This window comes from Vanacampus margaritifer, chromosome 20 (assembly GCF_051991255.1).
Source record: "Vanacampus margaritifer isolate UIUO_Vmar chromosome 20, RoL_Vmar_1.0, whole genome shotgun sequence".
NCBI lineage: Eukaryota > Metazoa > Chordata > Actinopteri > Syngnathiformes > Syngnathidae > Vanacampus > Vanacampus margaritifer.
The window spans coordinates 10,349,275-10,368,883 of NC_135451.1; the positions used below are offsets into that span (position 1 = coordinate 10,349,275).

Consider the following 19,609-nt stretch of genomic DNA (forward strand, 5'->3'; position numbering starts at 1 on the left):
CTAAACATGCCCTGTCAGGATATAGCTGCTCATTGGATTATTCGACAGACATGAGCAAGAGGTCAAAGCTATTTGGCATGCATTTATTGACATGTCCACTGGAGGAAAATCAATGGGCAGAGTGATGTTTGCTTCCAGGAAAAGTTCCACAACTAGCAGGAAGGCCTTTGTACAAATACGTAAAAATATCGCTGCTTTTTACTATTGCACGGAGTAGTCAACTATGCACTCTAAAAACACTTGGGTCAAAAATAACCCAAATTGGGTCAAGAATGGATCGACCCAACTTTGTCAGTTATTTAACCCGAAAAGTTGAGTGGAATTCAATTATTGACCCACAACCGATGTTATGCGTTTTGAGGGTTATTCATTTGACCCAACTCTTTGGGTTAATTGAATAACCCAATTGAATTGAGTCAAAAGTGAACCGACCCAATTTTTAACACAAAAACATTTTGAGTTATTTAATCCAAAAAGTTGGATCAAAAATTTGGGTTGCTTTGTGGGTTATTAATTAAACCCAATTGTTGGGTAAACTAAATAACCCAATTGAAGTGGGTTAAAAGTGAACCGACCCAATTTAAAAAAAACAACCGTTTGAGTTATTTAACCCAAAAAGTTGGATCAGAAATTTGATTTGCTTTGTTGGTTATCAATTAAACCCAATTTTTGGGGTTAATTGAATAACCCAATTGAATTGAGTAAAAAATGAAGCAACCCAAGTTTTTGAGTTATTTAACACAATACCTTTTTGAATTATTTAATCCAAAAAGTTGAGTAAAAAATTTGGGTTGCTTTGTGGGTAATTTTTTGGGTTAATTGAATAACAATAATTGAGTCAAAAATGAACCGACCAATTTTTTTGAGTTATTTAACCCAAAAAGCTGGGTCAAATTAAATCAATAGCCCACAAAGCAACCCAATTATACGGGTAGTTTTGTGTGTTATTCTCTTGACCCAACTGTTTGGATAAATTGAAATACCAAAATTCGGGTCGGTCCCTTTTTGACCCAATTTGTGTTATTTTTGACGCAACTGTTTTTAGAGTGTGAATTTTACATTTAGAAAATGCTGGCCAAGATAGCCTCTTGTATGTTTCTCAAGTTCCAAATAAAGTCCTAGTAGATTGAAATGCTGAAATTTTAAGGCAAACAGATGAAACATGTCATGGCTGTTTTTGAAGTATTCTGCTCAATCTAACTTGAGTAAAAATAGCATTTCCTCACCAAATAAAATCAACAAAAACTAACCTAAGTAAATTTTGCTTGTTACTAACCGCTTCTACTGACTGTACACTCAGCCTCTACATTTGATTTCCATGTTTTTTTTTTTTTTTTGCCCCCCGCCCCCCGCACATATTGGAGAAGAAAGTGAGACTGCATGCTGTAACACAACAACAAACAACATTTATGACCTCAATGTGAGGCCACAGCAACCTTTTGGGGCTTTATGTTATTTGTTATGCTCCTTAGAGAAGGACGTTGGCCAATTACAATGCTTGAATCCACTGTCCTCCCTGGAGGATGTTACCATTCGGCAGCTTAAAGTGCACACACACACACACACACACACACACACATGCACACGCTCTTCCATCGCCATGGCAACTGAACCCCCTCGACACACCCACCCACACAACCTCCCACTGTCTCTCTCTTTATCAGTGTACTACACACACATACTCTCACAACGTAGATATATTTTGTATTGTAACCTTAAACCTTTTACCAAGCAGACAATAAATGATTACCTGGATATTAAAATGGAGGGTGGGGCTGAAAATCTCTCCCAATATTTCTCAACGACCCCAACCCTGTGAAACACCTCGAGGAGAAATGAGAGATTGTGAGCGCATACTCCAAAATCTTGTACAATGTCTCCCTAGAAGAGGGAAAACGGTTGGAGACCGACAATTTGGCTCCCAAAAAATGTCTAATATAAATAGAATACTAGCAATTCAGGCTGCTCAACACAAACTTGCTAGCTACTTGCTCAGAATTTTTATTTTTTTTTACTGGATACTGTAATCTAAAATAAAAATGTAAAACTTTAAAGAAGTGGATGCTCCCTCTGCTGCCCGAAGAAAGACTATCCTGTTCGGAGCGATTATAAAAAAAAAAAAAAAAAAAAAAAGTTATGCTATGCTAACAACAAATTAATCCACCTCTAAAAATAGTCGGCATTGATGGCTATAGACGTAAAAAAATCATTTGAACTATTTCTATTAGTTTAAAAAAAAAATTCCACCTGTTACCAAGAGTATAAAAACCTAGACTTTTTTTTATTGTACATTTAGAACAGATTAATTGTGAGTTAACTAGTGAAGTCATGCGATTAATTACAATAAAAAAATTAATTGCCTGACACCCCTAGTTTTTTAATAATCAACTCAATCATTTGGAGCCCTTTTTTTTTTTAAATTGTCCAAATCCTCTGATTTCAGCATATCAACCGTAATGAACTTTTTCATTAAAAAAGAAAAAAATTATAAAAAATGAATGGCGTCAGGCGATTACAATATTTACTCGCATGACTTCACGAGTTAACTCACGATTAATCACAGATTTTATATCTGTTCTTAATGTACAATACTTTTTTTTCTAGGGTTTCATACTCTTAACAAAAGAGGAAAACAAATGTTAAACTAATAGAAATAGTTCAAATGAATTTTTGACGTCTATAGCCGGCAATGGCAGTGAATGAGTTAATAAATTCTAAAACTTACCAACAGTTTAAACTTCAATTCTACAATATTATGGCGATCCCCGTCATATTCACAAACGCTGTTTACTAACAACAGCAGGTCGTCCACCAGAGTGCTTGACGCATCGCTGCTTCATTGTACTTTGATGAGCTTGGCAATGAGTTGCATAATGCGAGAGGCCTTCATGTTCCCAGTGGGGGCGGGAGGGCGGAGGGGGGGGTTGATGCCTTCTGTGGCCCTGTGAAGAGACGTGGAAGACACAGATTTTTGGCTGGAGAGATTCTATCTGCAAGTCTCATCATTGTATAGCATGTCGCTCACGCTGTGTCGCTGTATTTTATGATCACGCTCTCAAGTCACCTCTGCACTTTCATCAGCTAAATCACCCCTGTCAAACGCAAGGCCCGGGGGACAGATCTGGCCCGCTGCATCATTTTATGTGGCAAATAAAAGCTACTTTTTTTAAAAAATTTTTTATCTGTCTCACTAAATGCATTTGAGTAGAACAGAAAAAAATCAATGCCAAAAAAAGAACTTTTTTGTTACTCCAAAAAAAAAAAAAAAAGTACAGTAGACCTCTGCACTTCCATCAGCTAAATCACCCCTGTCAAACGCAAGGCCCGGGGGACAGATCTGGCCCGCTGCATCATTTTATGTGGCAAATAAAAGCTACTTTTTTTAAATTTTTTTTTATCTGTCTCACTAAATGCATTTGAGTAGAACAGAAAAAATTCAATGCCAAAAAAAGAACTTTTTTGTTGCTCCAAAAAAAAAAAGTACAGTAGACCTCTGCACTTTCATCAGCTAAATCACCCCTGTCAAACGCAAGGCCCGGGGGCCAGATCTGGCCCGCTGCATCATCTTATGTGGCAAATAAAAGCTACTTTTTTTTTTATCTGTCTCACTAAATGCATTTGAGTAGAACAGAAAAAATTTAATGCCAAAAAAAGAACTTTTTTGTTGCTCAAAAAAAAAAAAAAAGTACAGTAGACCTCTGCACTTTCATCAGCTAAATCACCTCTGTCAAACGCAAGGCCCGGGGGCCAGATCTGGCCCGCTGCATCATCTTATGTGGCAAATAAAAGCTACTTTTTAAAATTTTTTTTTTATCTGTCTCACTAAATGCATTTGAGTAGAACAGAAAAAATTCAATGCCAAAAAAAGAACTTTTTTGTTACCCCAAAAAAAAAAAAAAGTACAGTAGACCTCTGCACTTTCATCAGCTAAATCACCCCTGTCAAACGCAAGGCCCGGGGGACAGATCTGGCCCGCTGCATCATTTTATGTGGCAAATAAAAGCTACTTTTTTTAATTTTTTTTTTATCTGTCTCACTAAATGCATTTGAGTAGAACAGAAAAAAATCAATGCCAAAAAAAGAACTTTTTTGTTACTCCAAAAAAAAAAAAAAAAAAAAGTACAGTAGTTGTGTTTGACCTCTAATTTCAAAAATAGTTTATCCATCATATTTGTTGCTAAAATTAACATCTGCTGTTTCGGTCATGGGCCAACAGAACTGCAGAAGTGAGGGGCTTCCCTGGTGGTTACTTTCATTCCACTGCCCCATCTGTTTAACTTGACCTAGAGATTAGAGCAGCAATGGAGCTAGGTTTAGGATACACCATTTTCCTTCTCGTCCCCGTGCACCCCCCACTCGTAAACTTGTGGCTCATGTAAACGCTCGCTGCTGACATGGCACTCCATATTCTTTCTTCTTGCTGCTCTTCTTGAAATGTTGATTGAGGTTTTAAGTAACATTTTTATATTCAGGCCTCTTGCATATGGAGGACCAAAACGGCCAAAAATCAAAATATTAAGGCTTAATGTTCCATTAATATAACATTCTTCCATGCTTAATGTGTAAATCCTAACCCTAAGAAAGATGTTTTGTTGAATATTTCCATAAACAAAATGTATGTTTAAAAATGGATTCGGCCGCATATTGAATCGATTTGAGAATTGCGTGCTGTAATATCGCGATACATTGCCGAATTTCTTTCTTTCTAACACCCCTAATATATATATCTCTATATCTATATCTATATATATATATATATATATATATATATATATATATATATATATATATATATATGGCGGAGTCCAATCCGAGACACGCTTAGGACCTCCCCCTCATTTGAATAACATTTCGTCCTGGCAGTATGGACCAAAACTGCCGAAATTAAAAATGAATAAATGACTAAATAAATTAAAAAATGACTAAAAGTGAAAATAAAAACGGATCTAAAAAAATGCAAATGCTTTTATTTATGAACATATACGTTTTTTGTTGTTTTTATTTCCATTTAAATTTATTTTTGGGATTACATTTTCAAAGTATATTCTTTATATCCGTTTTTATTTTCACTTTTAGTCATTTATTTCTTAATTGAGTCATTTATTTATTTTGAATTTTGGCAGTTTTGGTCCTCCATACTTGCAAAGTTCTTTTCAACCTTCTCATAAAACAATAGTGTGGTCAAAATATAGCACATCTATTATTATTATTATTGTTATTATTATTATTATTATTTGTTTTTAAATTTCTAACAGAACAAACATATTTGTTTTATAAAGCCAAACGTATCATATTAAATACAAGACATTTTGAGTACAATATTTTTTCCCCCATTAAAACCCTGAGGTATATAATCTGACACATGCATTGCACGGATAATCCATTAGAGGGCAGTATCACGCAGCTGATGGCTTTTCCAGCGACCTTGCAAGACCGCCCCAATTGAGAAAGGAGAGACACCTCTACTTATTAAAAGTGGGAAGTGTTCTTTCTGATTTTTGGAAATACTAATATGTTTGATTTGTCTGTTTATTATTTTATATTTTTGGACATTTATAAATGTACAAATTCAAATCATTATGACCGGATGTATCAAATATGACACAAATCACGTCATTTTTGTTTGGACCAATAGGACCAATAAATACTCTATTTACAAAGAATGTGAATTATCTCTCATGTATTTCATGATTCAGGCTTTTTTAATAATGTCTTTCATGCAAGTTAGCTCCGCCCCCCGTTTGGCTTTCCCACTTCCTGAACAAATACAGCGTGAACATGCAGCACTTAATGCCTTAATGGTGACTGTGAATGTACAGGTGTCAATGTAAGTTTCCAATTTCCCGCTGTCACCCACACGGTCACGATGCCCTAACTGTCAAGGAGCGAGAGAATGTCGAGTTGTCGTCTTCTTCGAGCAAACTGGGGAAGAAATCGAGAAAGCTATCGCAAGACTTTCACTATTTTTCAGCTTTCCAATCTTCACTATGCTCACTCGTTGTCACGGCGACGGGGAGCTCAACAATGCTCCATTCGAACACTTTGAATGTAATTCCGCACCCCCTGATGTAACTTGCACGTGTAAATTAGAGTTGACCTGAAACAAAATGGAAGTGTAGTTACATTTTTACTATGATTTTTAAACTATGATTTGCTACATAGCTATTTCATCATTTTTGCTATTTAATTAAGTGGAGAGCATTTTGGCCCCATTAGAGAAAGTTGAACTTTATGGGAAGATAGATAAACCCTTCAAAACAGCTTTTGCAAAAAAAATCTGTTTTTTCCTATTCAGCCCTCTGATCGTTTTTTTCTCAGATCTTTAAATACATCACCTAGTGATGCGTCCCCCCCCCTGACTCGCATCTTATAAAATTGCGTGCCTATTATGAGTACGTGTCCAAGCCATAAAACATCAAACGTAAGCATCTTTGCCACGTTTTCGTTACCTGCCCGGATAAAATAATAACTGAGCAGGCACACATCAATTGAACCTTGTTAAGAAAGGTTCACAGAAAGATGGAGAGAAATCGGAGAAAAAATTCACTTGAACCGTTTTTTTGCTTGACACTTTTCCTCTTTTCTTTGAATTTCTTTCATAATTCCCAGTGCTCTGTTATTTGATCCCAAGTACTTGAACTCCCTTTCATTCGCGCACGCACGCGCACACACACACACACTTTCCTGCCCACCTCTCAAGGTTCTTTTCCATCTGCTCCCGACTGACACCGCAGATCAAAATGTCATCTGCAAACATCATCCTCCGCCGAGACCTTTGTCTCACCACATCTGTCAATCTGTCCATCAGCATCGCAAACAAGAAAGGTCTCAAAGCGGATCCGTGATGATTTGAAGCACAGACGACTGACTACGCGCCGCAAATTCTGCCGCCCAGATGAACATTTGAAGGAACCTTATTATGGCTGAGAAATCCTGTTTCAGAATGTGCTTTTTTTTTTGTGGGAAGCATTCCCGCATATGTTATTGTGATTTTTATTCTCCTCACTTTTTTTTTGCCATGTAACCACACCCACATAATACAAATTTCAACTTGCTTCAAAAATCCATGCATATCGTCTGATTTCACATGACTTACAGTATTTGCACAATTTAACATTAAGTATCAATTTTTCCCCATTTCTTTTCAATGGGACAGACATTGAAAGTCTCACTTTTTGCTGGATTTCACTTTCCTTTCCTTTCTTTGGTCCTTCCTCGGGTCCCCTGACGGCCTCACAACGCTGGCTGGAAGTGTTCGGTTTAGGTGAACGGTATGGGATTTTTTTTAATAGGTTTTAGGTGAACTAATGAATACACACACACATACACATAATCACCCACATACAAAAAAAAAAAAAAGAGAGCAATGATGATGACATGTCAAATCGGTAAAATTACCGAATGAACAATACTGAGCTCCCCCGGGGAAAAAAAAAGAAAAAAAAAAGTCTCACTTTCCACGCCCACTTCCATACATACATCATTACCACCTGTCTGATACTGCTCAGTGGTGCAGTTGGTAAAGTGCATTGCCCAGTAACCAGGAGGCCATGGGTTCGAATCCCACCTTTGACCGTACATTGCAAATATATCCATCGCTAATATGCTAAGTGACATGTATACCAACTGACTGACTCACTGGTGGTTAGAGCAATTGCCCTCCACCACGGAGTACCTGGGTTCGAACCCCGCTTGGACCACATCTTTTCAGCAATCCCACGCAATTTCCGCAGAAATTGCACTTTGACTAGTTTGTGTAAAATTAGTCACAGCAAGCCGATATGACCCAAGTGGCATCATTTCCTGTCTTGCTCTCTCATCATTTAGCTTTTGTTTATCACTGCTCCCGCTGCCCTTTTTCTCCCGTGCCGTTCATAAATCTCGTCATTAATCTCTTGGCTCTTTCTGCCTCTCACCTGTTCAGAATTCCTTTTCATGCTGCTACGCCACCTTGAAAAGGGGCACAGAAAAAGGTCAGTTAACCCAATGAAAGACTCAGAGGATTAGTGCTCATTTGCATAAATCTGGAAAACCTCATTAAGACAGGGTGGGGGGTGGGGGGGGGGATTCTGTACACACTGTAGACTGTGTGAGACACTTTTGAGCGAACAAGCCCATTAAGGATTGCTGTGATTATGGGATTATCGCTGTTAATGACAGTAGGGGGGATTGGGCCTGTGTGCCGTGTTGCGTGGAAGAAACCAGCATTTGGGCAAAGTCACCTATTGATTGCACATGTTTTGCTCCTTAACCCTGGAGAACCCAAGAACCCTTTTCTTCTTTGGAAAATTATGAATTATACATTAAATGACTGCTATAAATTCACTGAACACCAAAATATATGTTTTTTTCAATTTTAACCCTTGTTTTTTGAACTAGCTCAGAGTTGCTAATCTATCAATATATATATATAAAACATACTCCTAGGCATTCTGCAACATGATATGAAATAGATTAACAAAAAACCCCACAATTTTACCATCTGATGGTTTGCTGAGAAGATGCTTTTGTTTGGATTGATTTCCAGCTCAACAAAACAGCATGTTGACAGCCATCTTGTCACCACCACTCTGGCTCATGCAAGTGCAATATTTATCCACTAGATGGCCCCATGCAGGGGTCAGAAGTGGCACTCTGGACTTTTGAAGTTCAATTTGTAAAGAAAAAAAAAAGGTCTTTGTTATTTGAGTAGCAGAATTTATAGGGGCCAAATTTGACCCCGTGGGTTCTCCAGGGTTAAATTGCATTTTCAGGATTGTTCACCTTGCATGTGTTTAGGTTTTGAAGCTGGAGTGGACTATGTAGTGTTCGGGTGCCTGATCCAGCCTAACTACCCATCCATCTTTTTGACAGATGAAATTTGAATGAATTTATGCCTACTGTAAAATAATTCTGTAGTAGCTCAAAGGTTGAAAACAATGCATTTTATCGTAAATGGACTGCTTTTACCTACACCATATGGTGCCTCAGGTGCTTTTACGGTGCCTCGCATTCACCCATAGAGATCCGGACGTTGACGTCCCAAAAATGGGCATTAGCGCAGCCATTTTGGCAGCATAGAAAAGGCGTCTGCCACTTTGAGTAAACAGCCACACTTTAACAATGATTGACAGCTGTTGCCGACCAGCTGCCACAACGAGAAGAGGCAACAAAAGGATTGAGCATTCTCCAGGCTACCAAAAGAGGAAACCAATGCGTAGCCAAGACAGAGGATTTGGGATCCTCCTTATTGCTTGTGTAGACATCACTTCATATCAGGCAAGTCAATTACTGAATCTGTAGCTCGATTGTATAGTTATTAAATTAAAGCGAATGACGTGATCGGGCACTGGTGGCTGAATAAGCAGATGCTAACTTGCCTGAAGCGGGCTAGCTTCACACACAATGTGGAGGAAATTTTTGTTTGTTTGTGCTGCTACGGCTTAATAGATATGACACAGTTGAATTTAATAACTGATCAACAAGACAACAAGAGCCAGAGGTGGCTAATCCAGTTCCGGAAAGTAAAAACCCTGCCACAGTTTGGCTTTAACCCCAGGTGCTACTTAGCTAGCTAGCAGGTAAACTAGCACCATGGGAGCTAGCTAGGTAGCTAGGGAGGTAGCCCCAGGTGCTAGCTAGCTAGCTATATAGCTAAACGAGCACCATGGGAACTAGCTACCTAGCGAGCTCCCATGGTGCTCGTAAATGAAATGCTCGTTTTTGCACAGGTGCTAGCTAGCTAGCTCCCTAGCAGGTAAACGAGCACCATGGTAGCTAGCTACCTAGCTAAACGAGCACTAGCTAGCTACCTAGCTAGCTCCCATGGCGCTCGTTTAGCTATCTAGCTAGCTCCCATGGTGCTCGTAAATGAAATGCTCGTTTTTACACAGGTGCTAGCTAGCTAGCTCCCTAACAGGTTTAACGAGCACCATGGGAGCTAGCTACCTAGCTAGCTCCCATGGTGCTCGTTTAGCTACCTAGCTAGCTCCCATGGTGCTCGTTTACCTGCTAGGGAGCTAGCTAGCTAGCTAGCACCAGGTGCTAAAGCCAAACAGTGGCAGGGTTTTTTACTTTCTGGACCTGGATTTGCCACCTCTGAACGCGGCGCTGCTATTTTCCTCCCACAGGGGGCGTGTTTAGAAAAATAGTCACGTGATGTCCGGATCTCTATTCACGCACACATTCACTGCTGCCAGGTCTTGCTCAGGGACACTTGGACATGGTCATGAGGAACCTCAACCTCACTGATGGGAGACGCCCACTCTACCACTGAGCCATGCCGCCCCATTTATTTATTTCTTGCACATGATAACAGGTTCCTTAAATTCTGTGTGAAATAATGGACTTTATTTGACTTATTATCACAGTACTAAAACTATTTCCAACCACACCACTGTGGGATCATGTATTCTCAAAGCCCGTCGTGTTTGGAAATTTAGCAATGTCAAATCTTCAGTTTCCATGGCAATAGCCCAGTTTGAAGTGGGAGCTGAAACAAACACAATCTCTCATCCTGTTGTGGAGTTTGTCTGCAACAGTAACACACAAATGTGCTAATTCTCTTTTTGCGCCTCTTGCGTAATATCCTTAATATTCTTCTTCTTTTGTCTTTCTCTCGCTCCCTTCATCTCGCCGTCTGCGCAGCGAGCGGGCTCAGAGCCGCCGCGCGCACTTGTGCCTCCAAGCGCACGGGCTTCCCTCCTCATCCCGCCTACGCGGCGTACTCGGGGAGATTCCGAGCAAACACAACAACACTCGCGGATACACACTCTCGCCCACGCGTTGCAGACGCACAGCTCGCACACGTCGCTAGCCGGCAGACTGCAGAGGAGCCCTCAAAGTCTGGTTCTTGGTGAATTGTTCAGCCTGCGTTGGCGAGTCTTGCTTTGTACCCGTGTGCGCATTTACGCCAGGATACATTTGTACATGTGTGTCTGCGTGTGAATATTAAAAGGTGTTTTCATCCCGAGCAGCAGCGAGTCTTTAATCAGGCACTCTATCAGCCCACTCTGGGCTTCAAAAGCTCATTAGAGAGAAATTGCAGGGAAAGCTGCCAGTGATGTCACTAAAAGCAAAGATGGTTTGACAATAAATACTGATTATATATGACATCCTTCTGTCATAGTCACAGCAATATCAGGCAAATGCGTGTTGGGAATAATAACAATGCATTCAAGTCATCCTTACAATAGGAACAATGCACATTGTGTTCAAAATCCATCCAGCCATCCATTCGCTTGTCCTCGTTAGAGTCCCGGGTGAGCTAGAACCTTTTCCCTGCTGACTTTCGGGAGACACCAAATGAAAACGTGAAAAATAAATCCTGTAAAAAAAAAAAAAAAAAGCATTGTCTGCGTCGTTATATGCAATCGATGCAATCAAACTGAAAAAAATAATAATACACCTCCCGTCTCCCTCGCAGTGACTGTTTCTGCATAAAAATTGGATTAGATGGAAAACAAAAAGTGTAGAATAATTATGAAATTTTTTTTTAGTTGGCAGTTTTTCTGGGTGTAGCAAGATTCATCTGAGAACAGTATATCCTAATGTCAGCTATTTTTTTGTGTTGTAACGATGAACCTGTTAAAAACCATAAACCGAAACTTGATAGTCATTATGTCTTACTATAGTGATGAACATGTGCTTATTAGCCTAATAATATTTAAACATACGCACACAAAGTTTTCTTGAATGTCAAGTCAAGTGATATAAGCTTGTGTATGACCTTTTTTTTTTTTTTTAGATGTTGTTATTGTGTTTTGAGTCACAGGGTCATTGTGTTATGATGTTTGTGTATTATGCTTATGCAGGTCAGGAGATCATGATATACTATTGGTTATGTAGTTTATTCTGCTTATGTGGTTACTATGTCTCTTCTTATGATAACATGATGATGGCGATGTTTTAACTGTATTAGCCACTCCGAGTTATCTGGCTTTATACCGATACTATGTTGCTTATGTGGAAATTTGGTCAGTTGGCAACTCTTACTGCATCTGGTTTTATACAGTTACTATGTTGCTTATGTGAAAATGTGGTCAGTTAGCCACTCCCAGTTTATCTGGTTTATTTTATACAGTTACTATGTTGCTTATGTGGAAATGTGGTCTGTTAGCAACTCTTAGTTTATCTGGTTTTATACAGTTACTATGTTGCTCATGTGAAAATGTGGCCAGTTAGTCACTCTTAGTTTTTCTAGGCGCCCTTATTTTTCAGAGGCACTGCACTAGCATGGGTTCGATATTCCACACCTCACATGACATTTTTCTTCTTTTTAAATATTGTTTTTAGTCTTGGGACAGATGGAATAAAAAACACTAAGAGTCACTGTGTAAAATATATATTTTTTATTTTTGTAAAAAAAAAAAGAAAAAAAAAAGCCACCCGTGTTGACCTTAAAACGACTGATATGGTGAGGGAAAGTGATATTGGATTGGGGTACAGTGTATTATTGATGTATTTTTATTTTTTTTTTCTGGATAGCTCAGTATTGTTCATTCGGTAATTTGACCGATTTGACATGTCATCATCATTGCTCTCTTTTTTAAATTTTTTAATTTTGATTTTCTATGTGGGTGAATATGTGTATGTGCGTGCGCGTGAGTGTGTGTGTATTCATTATTTTAATTTATTGATGCATTTCTACGAGTGTCACTACCAGCACCAATACCAATAATGGTATTGCAGTGTTTCCCACACTGATCCACCTGGAAGAAACCCAGCACCGCTGTCAAAATGCTAAAAGGGAGCCACAAAAGGAAACATCAAGGTTTTTCCCCGTAATCCTCCTTGATCTTCACTCCTAGGTGCGCATTTAGGACAATTTATCCTCGATAATATGGCGGCGTTAGAATGACTCCCATATCACAGTCACAGCATCAAGGGTTGCAAATAAGAAAACCAAAACCCCCACAACAAAATGATCTGTTACAAGAGTCAAACGTAAAAAAAACAAAAGATGAACAAAAACACGTTTCGTGCTGTTTGACAACATTCTACTGATTTATCCAATCTCTCTACGCGTATGTCATCACACACATACTGTGCACAAAAAAAAACGAATCAAGCGCTCCAAACGAGCTAAACAGCATGAAACAACCCATCGTACATCCGGCCCATTATCAATGACTAAAGACCACATCGTCAAAAGTCTGAAAAGCGAAATGTACTATACGCGCTCACATACACACGAGTCGCATTTCTGCCGTCGGATTACCCAAGTGCTCATTGCAGCAAGACAAACCTATCAAGTTTTATGGACCCCCGAGGACCACTGCTGCCGTTAATTCATGGAGGCGAGCGATCAAGCGCAACCGCACAACGGATCTTCACTGTTTCCATGAATATGTGAACAGGCTTTCCATCACTTATGTCTCCGGTGAGAATGGCTTGTTGAATCCACAATGTGCGCAGCTTTGATAAACTATGTTTATGGTCATAAAGAAAGCGGTAGAAGAGAGCTGTGATAATTGGGATGATTGCATATTTAATGTTTGGGAAAATAGCTAAATACTTCTTAACAGAAACATAGAAATTATTGTAGAATTTATGTGAACATTATTTCAGTATACTGTATTTGCATAGCAACTGCATAACAACTAACAACATCATCACCAACACAAAGACCCCATGATCCGTTTGGTGTTTAATTTCAAATAATTTTAATTGAGCAGGTTCGTCAGTTTTAATTAGTTCTTTTAAAAAAAAGAAGAAAAAAAAGCTTTGTTTTATTTGAGTCTTTATTAGTTTTTATGCTATTTCTATTTTGTCGGGTATTTGTAGAAAATGATCACTAAGTCTTTGTGTGTTGTGTTTGAACCTCCAGCAATACTAAAAATAAATACCGTATATTTAAAAAGAAACCTGAAAGCTCATTTACGATATTAATTGACAAGCACAAAAACGAAGGACATTTTGGCTATAATGTTGGTTAATTTTTTATTTTAAGATGCAGTTTTAGTTAATTTTCATTTTTATTTCGTTAGCAACAATGTTTTTTCTATTTTTCTTTTGGTTATTTTGTTAGTTTTCACTAGCTAATAATAACCTTGGTGTCCACGGGTACAAATCGTCGTTTTAGGAATCAGTCGGGCTGCTCGATTATGAGGAAAATATTAATCACAATAATCTTGGTAATAATTGATTATTATTATTTTTTTGGTGCAAAACAAGAAAATGTATCAACGTAAAAAAACATTAAGACAAATAAAATTCTTTTAAACATTATTATGCAAGTTCCTTTTGGATGAATTTTTTTTAAATTAAATTAGTTTCTTTAAAATTTTAAAAAGGTGCAAATGTATACATTTAAAAAATCACACAACTCAAAATTATATTTTTTTATGATTATGCTGTTTTTGTAATTATGGGGTGTAATATTTGAAATCGTAATTGAATTTCGATTCATTGCGCAGCCCTAAATCATAGCACTCAAAAACAGCTGCTATCACTAAAATTAAAAATACCTGAAAGTTGAATTAAGAGACCATTTATTGCATCAAGTCACGATCCTTTAAATGATAATACCGTACTTTATTTGGCGTGTGAGTCACAGTCGGCTCATTGTGGTCAAGGTCGTCTCAAGTCTTACATACCAAGTAAGAACAACTGTTGCCTTTGCGAAGATCACCTAAAATGGAATCCAAATGTTTTTTTGCTGTTGTTTGACAACTTCGGCGCTTTTAATGACCTGCCGGCCACAATCATCCTCTCGCTGAATTTAGATCCCAAATGAATTCTGCTAGTCGCAATCGTCTACCGACAAAACTTTTTTCTCGCCTTCAAGAATTTTTCGCTTGAAATGGGGCCTCGTTAGTGGTACCAAAAATGTGTTTACTGTACTGTAAAAAATGACAACTTTGAATCTTAAATGTCCCTTGATACCTCCTTCCTTTGAACCTCACCATTTTTTTTTTATCATAGTTTTGAGGAAATGGATTTCATTAGGTAGCTTTATGCTAGTTTGTCTGAGGCTACCTGTTTGCTAAGGTTTTTTTCCCCCTCTCCAAATCCATACTGTGCCCCCCCCCCCCCCCCTTACACGAGTTTATTCCGGAGCTGCCCCGCCCCCTTCTCTCACATTCCTTTTTTAAATCCAGATTCCAACTCTAACCCACCTTTTGTTTCTCTTCAGGTCGCAAGTTCGTCATCGCCAACGCAAGAGTGGAGAACTGCGCCATCATCTTCTGCAACGATGGCTTCTGTCACATGTGCGGTTACTCGCGAGCCGAGATCATGCAGAAGCCGTGCACGTGTAACTTTCTGTACGGACCCGACACCAAACGTCTGGCCATCGCTCAGATGGCGCAGGCGCTGCTCGGGTCCGAAGAGAGGAAAGTGGAGATCAACCTTTACCGCAAAGACGGTAGGAAAACGATTTTTCCGTTTTGTATGAGGACTTTTGTGACAGTGTTTGAGGTTTGAATCAGGATGTGTGAATGGGCAGGACATACGACGGCGTATTCGGGCCATGTATAATTTTTTTTTTTGGGGGGGGGGGGTAATATTCAGAGAGAAAAAAACTCAAAAATTTGCAAGTTTAATAAGTGGCAAATTTGCAAGAAAAAAACTCAAAAACGTGAAATATACGTAGCGTACTTTGGGCCGGGTTTTCAAATAATGAGATTAACCATATGATGTTTGAGGTCCACACCCTGAGCATTTATGTTTCCAGAATTATTATTTACACATTCATCCATTTTTTATATTTTTAGTAGTTAAGTTGATGTGTCGAATCTGCTGCTCTCCGTCATTCACTTGCATTAACCTGAAGTATGCTAGCTTCTGATTGGTTAGTGTTTAGTCAGCTGATAGGGGATCAGGAAGTGTCGTCGCTCTAGCTGCCGTGCATGTCGAGTAAAGTTTAAATTAAGAATGAACCCGTCTCCATCCTGCCTTTTCATTTTATAAATAGTGTCCCATTAACCACCAACAAATCCTCACATTTGACTATAGCTACGCTACGTGCATTTCTGGTAAGTTTCAGATTTTTTTGCTTGCAAATTTGCCATTTTATAAACTCGCAAATTTGCTATACCCCGTCGTAAGGACATAACATTTATTTTAAATTAAATTTGACCAATGAGAGTCATCCATTCCACAGTAAGGTCCCTCAGCGACATTTTGGACAGAAAACCTGAAAACCGTAAAATATCAGCATATATACATACCGGTGTTTAATAACTTTAAAGAATGAAAATAACCAAATCGTATTTTCCCACCAATTTATGTGCGAGTTGGCCTCCGCTTTTGTTTATACTTGTTATCTGCCTGCTCATTTTGTATGCAAGCTGCTGTGCATGAACGACTTGACTACTTGTTTTTGATATGCTAATTTTGTGTCTCCGTGCCAGTGATTGGCTTAGAACTCCAAAAGCGATTGTATTGCTTTTTCTTCTTCTCAATCATTTCCGTCAACACGACTTAAATTGCTCGTTCTATAAATATTCTCAAAATAATGGTGACAACGTAATTACGTTTGCTTGGACCAGTACCAGATAACAGGACGCTGGTATCGGTATCAATAGGCGGCTTCCATGGCAATAAACCGGCTACCATTGTGTACTCATGCTGGCGAGTCCTTGAGCCGTTCAAAGCGTCTGCGAGACATTTTGCACCTGCGGACAGACACGAGAGCAGCAGAAGGAAGGAGAGGAGAGACAGACGGGAGAAAATGGTGGGGAAGATGAAAGGCCTTGAAAGGAATGGAGGCGGGGCGAGAGGGCAAGAAGACATAAGAGGCAGGAAAACAACATAACAGGCAAAGTGAGGAATCGGCAAGGAAGCGAGAAGGAGAGAAACGGTGACAAGTTTGAAAGTGTCTTTCTCACATCATCTGAGCACGCCGATGGTGGTCAGAGGAAGAAGTAAGAGGCGCAAGGCGGGTGTCACCAGCTGTCTCTTCTCCACACATTTGATGTTGTACTCTTTGTGTTAGAGCCTCTACAACACAAACAAGTCTAATCAAAATTCTCATTATATGTCTTGTCTGCCTAGCGGCTTATTCTTACGGAATTGTTTTCTAATTACGCCTCCTGAACCACTCTGATTGTGTAGTTAGAACGACGTCTTCTTTTTGGTCCTTTTGGTGATATTATCGAGACTAAACAGTGAAGTCGAACCCAGTGCTTCTGCTGTTTATTCGGCTATCCCTTTTCTATCTTGCTTAAGATTCTCAATTGTGGCATTTGATCAATTCTTGGTGTAACGCTGGAAAAAAAAAAAGGATTTCAGTAATTGGCAGAAAACTGTGAAACTTATGAAAGGCAAAACAAAAGAGGCGGGATGATTAATCGTTAACTAATCAATTATTAAATCCAAATGTTCGAAATTTCAACTCCTCAAGAGTAAATATTCGTCAATTTCTGTAGTGCTCCATGAAAGGGGACTGATTATCTTTGTTTTGAAATTTGGAAAACAATGATCAACATTTTTTTGTCTATTTTCTTCACATTACGCACCAAACCAGTAATTGAATCAAAATGTATGTTTGTGCCCTGTTGATTTAAAAAAATAAAAAAATCCAATTTTTTTTAATAAAGGGATGGAAATTTTGAATTTTTTGGAAATTTGACTCCTTGGCTAATCAAAATATAATAATCGACAGAATAATCGATTACTGAAATAATTGATAGTTGCAGCCCTAAAAAAAAAGACTATATTTTCTTAGTTTTCCACAGTTTGGAGCTAAAAAAAAAAAAATAATAATTATAATGTACATTGTGCTGAAATTTTGCAACAAAAACTGCTTAGGTGTATATGAACATTTGTTGCCAGCAGTTTTGACATTGTTGTGTTGGAGTATTTTGAGGGGACAGTAAATGTACACAATTTCACAAGCTATACACTGCCTACTTTTTTTTAATGTTGACATCCAAAATAAATGTACAGTAAAGAGTAACAATTGATCAGTGGTTTATAGTCATTGAGGAAATATGTTCAAAAGGAAGAAAAAAAAACTAGCTGTAGTTTGTTTTAGTTTTTCATGAAGTAAAATGCTGAGTAGTCACTGTTATCACAGCTTTGTTTTGTCTAGCACTTTCGATTCTCAGCGTATGTTTAGTCTTCTATCCTCCTCCACTTTGCTCTGGTGGTCAATTTTAATCTGTGACTCCTGCCTGTTTGACAGTGTGGATGAATGCCATTCGTTTAAGGTCAGCCATTACAAATATTTATGCTTTTCACATTGGCTCAAAATTAGGATTCTTGGAATATCATAATAAAGGTTCTTCCTCTTTTCGGAAATACAATATATTATGCTCTGCCCAAGATTTTGGAAAACACAACAAACTTGAACTCAACTTTTTAATATGGATAGACTGATTATCGGCGGGGCCGATTATCGGCGCCGATATTCAGCATTTTGACGAATATCGACTGGACGGTCATAGATCCATTTAAAAAAAGTGTTAAGTTCATGGAACTAATTATTGACATTTTCAGAAATTTTAACACTTGAATGAAATGAATAGGGAGCTTTTTACTTAAGTTTTTTATTAATCTATATAAGACCTGCTACAGCCCCTGGGAGATCCCTGAACTTTTTGTTAGCTAATGACTAAGATTTTCTTTTTAAACTTCCACTTTTATGAACCCTAAAAGGTGTTCAATAAACATATGCTTGAAATTTAAAAAAAAAAAATATGTAAGAGTTGAAATTTGTATTTTTTTTCACATTTTGATGCCAATATTTTCCCTTTTAGTGAAAATTAATATCAGCTCCGAATATCGGTCATCGGCGCCCTTGACGGCTAATAATCGATATTGGTATCGGCCCTGAAAAAAAAAAACATATCGGTCTATCTCCATTTTTTTTCTCTCTCATGTTAAATATGTTTATACTATGAACATGAAAATGAAATTGTGAACAAAATTGTTCCTGAAAGCTCAAATGTTGTCTCTGAAAGTCCGAGTCACACAACCCCAGCTTATTGACTGCCACAGACATAACTCATTCATATTACAAGGATGACACACAATGTCACCTCTTCTTGCCCCCCCCCATCGACCCCCCCCCCCCCCCCCCCCCCCCCGCCACCACTCTACATTCCCCTCCTGGCTCACCTTGTCCTCTCTCCCACCACAAAGATCATTCATTCACAACAACAAAAAAACAGGCTTTCCATTTTCAATAGTCATGCTTTGCTACGAAGTGTCGTGTTTTTGTTGTCGCCCCCCCCCACCCCCCCCCTGCAAAAGGATAACACATCCATGACTCACCCAAACGCTCTCATGGATGACCACGATTCTAACACATACATGCACACACACGTTTGGGCCCATTTATCTCGTGCCAAGCTTAGGCATGAGCCTTCACCATGATAGATCTCCCCTCTCGCTCTCACGCTCAATTGTCCGACGCCGATAGCTCACTAGCTTAATCAATCACGCTCTCCAGGAAACACACATGCACACACATAAAGTGCATGTGGGGGGGCTTCGTAGGAAAAGGGATACTGACCTAGTTGAGTGTTACTCCACCGGCAAGGTTCCACATTCCCTTGATTGATTTTGTATTGAATTTGAGTATTGAAACTGTAAACATTGATTGCGATAGAGTTAATAATGACGGAGGCGACATAAAGGCAAGATGAAGAACCTTAAAGGTAGAATTGATTGCTTTGATTCT

The 19,609-nt window shown here is 38.7% G+C and overlaps 1 protein-coding gene across 1 annotated transcript in view; it reads left to right on the forward strand.

Moving 5' to 3' along the window:
• The window catches only part of kcnh2b (potassium voltage-gated channel, subfamily H (eag-related), member 2b), a 169,605-nt gene that overhangs the window by 6,547 nt on the left and 143,449 nt on the right, over positions 1-19,609 (forward strand). Inside the window, exon 4 of the mRNA XM_077554229.1 lies at positions 15,116-15,346. Coding sequence (XP_077410355.1) covers positions 15,116-15,346 — 231 coding nt within the window. The remainder of the gene's footprint in view (positions 1-15,115; positions 15,347-19,609) is intronic.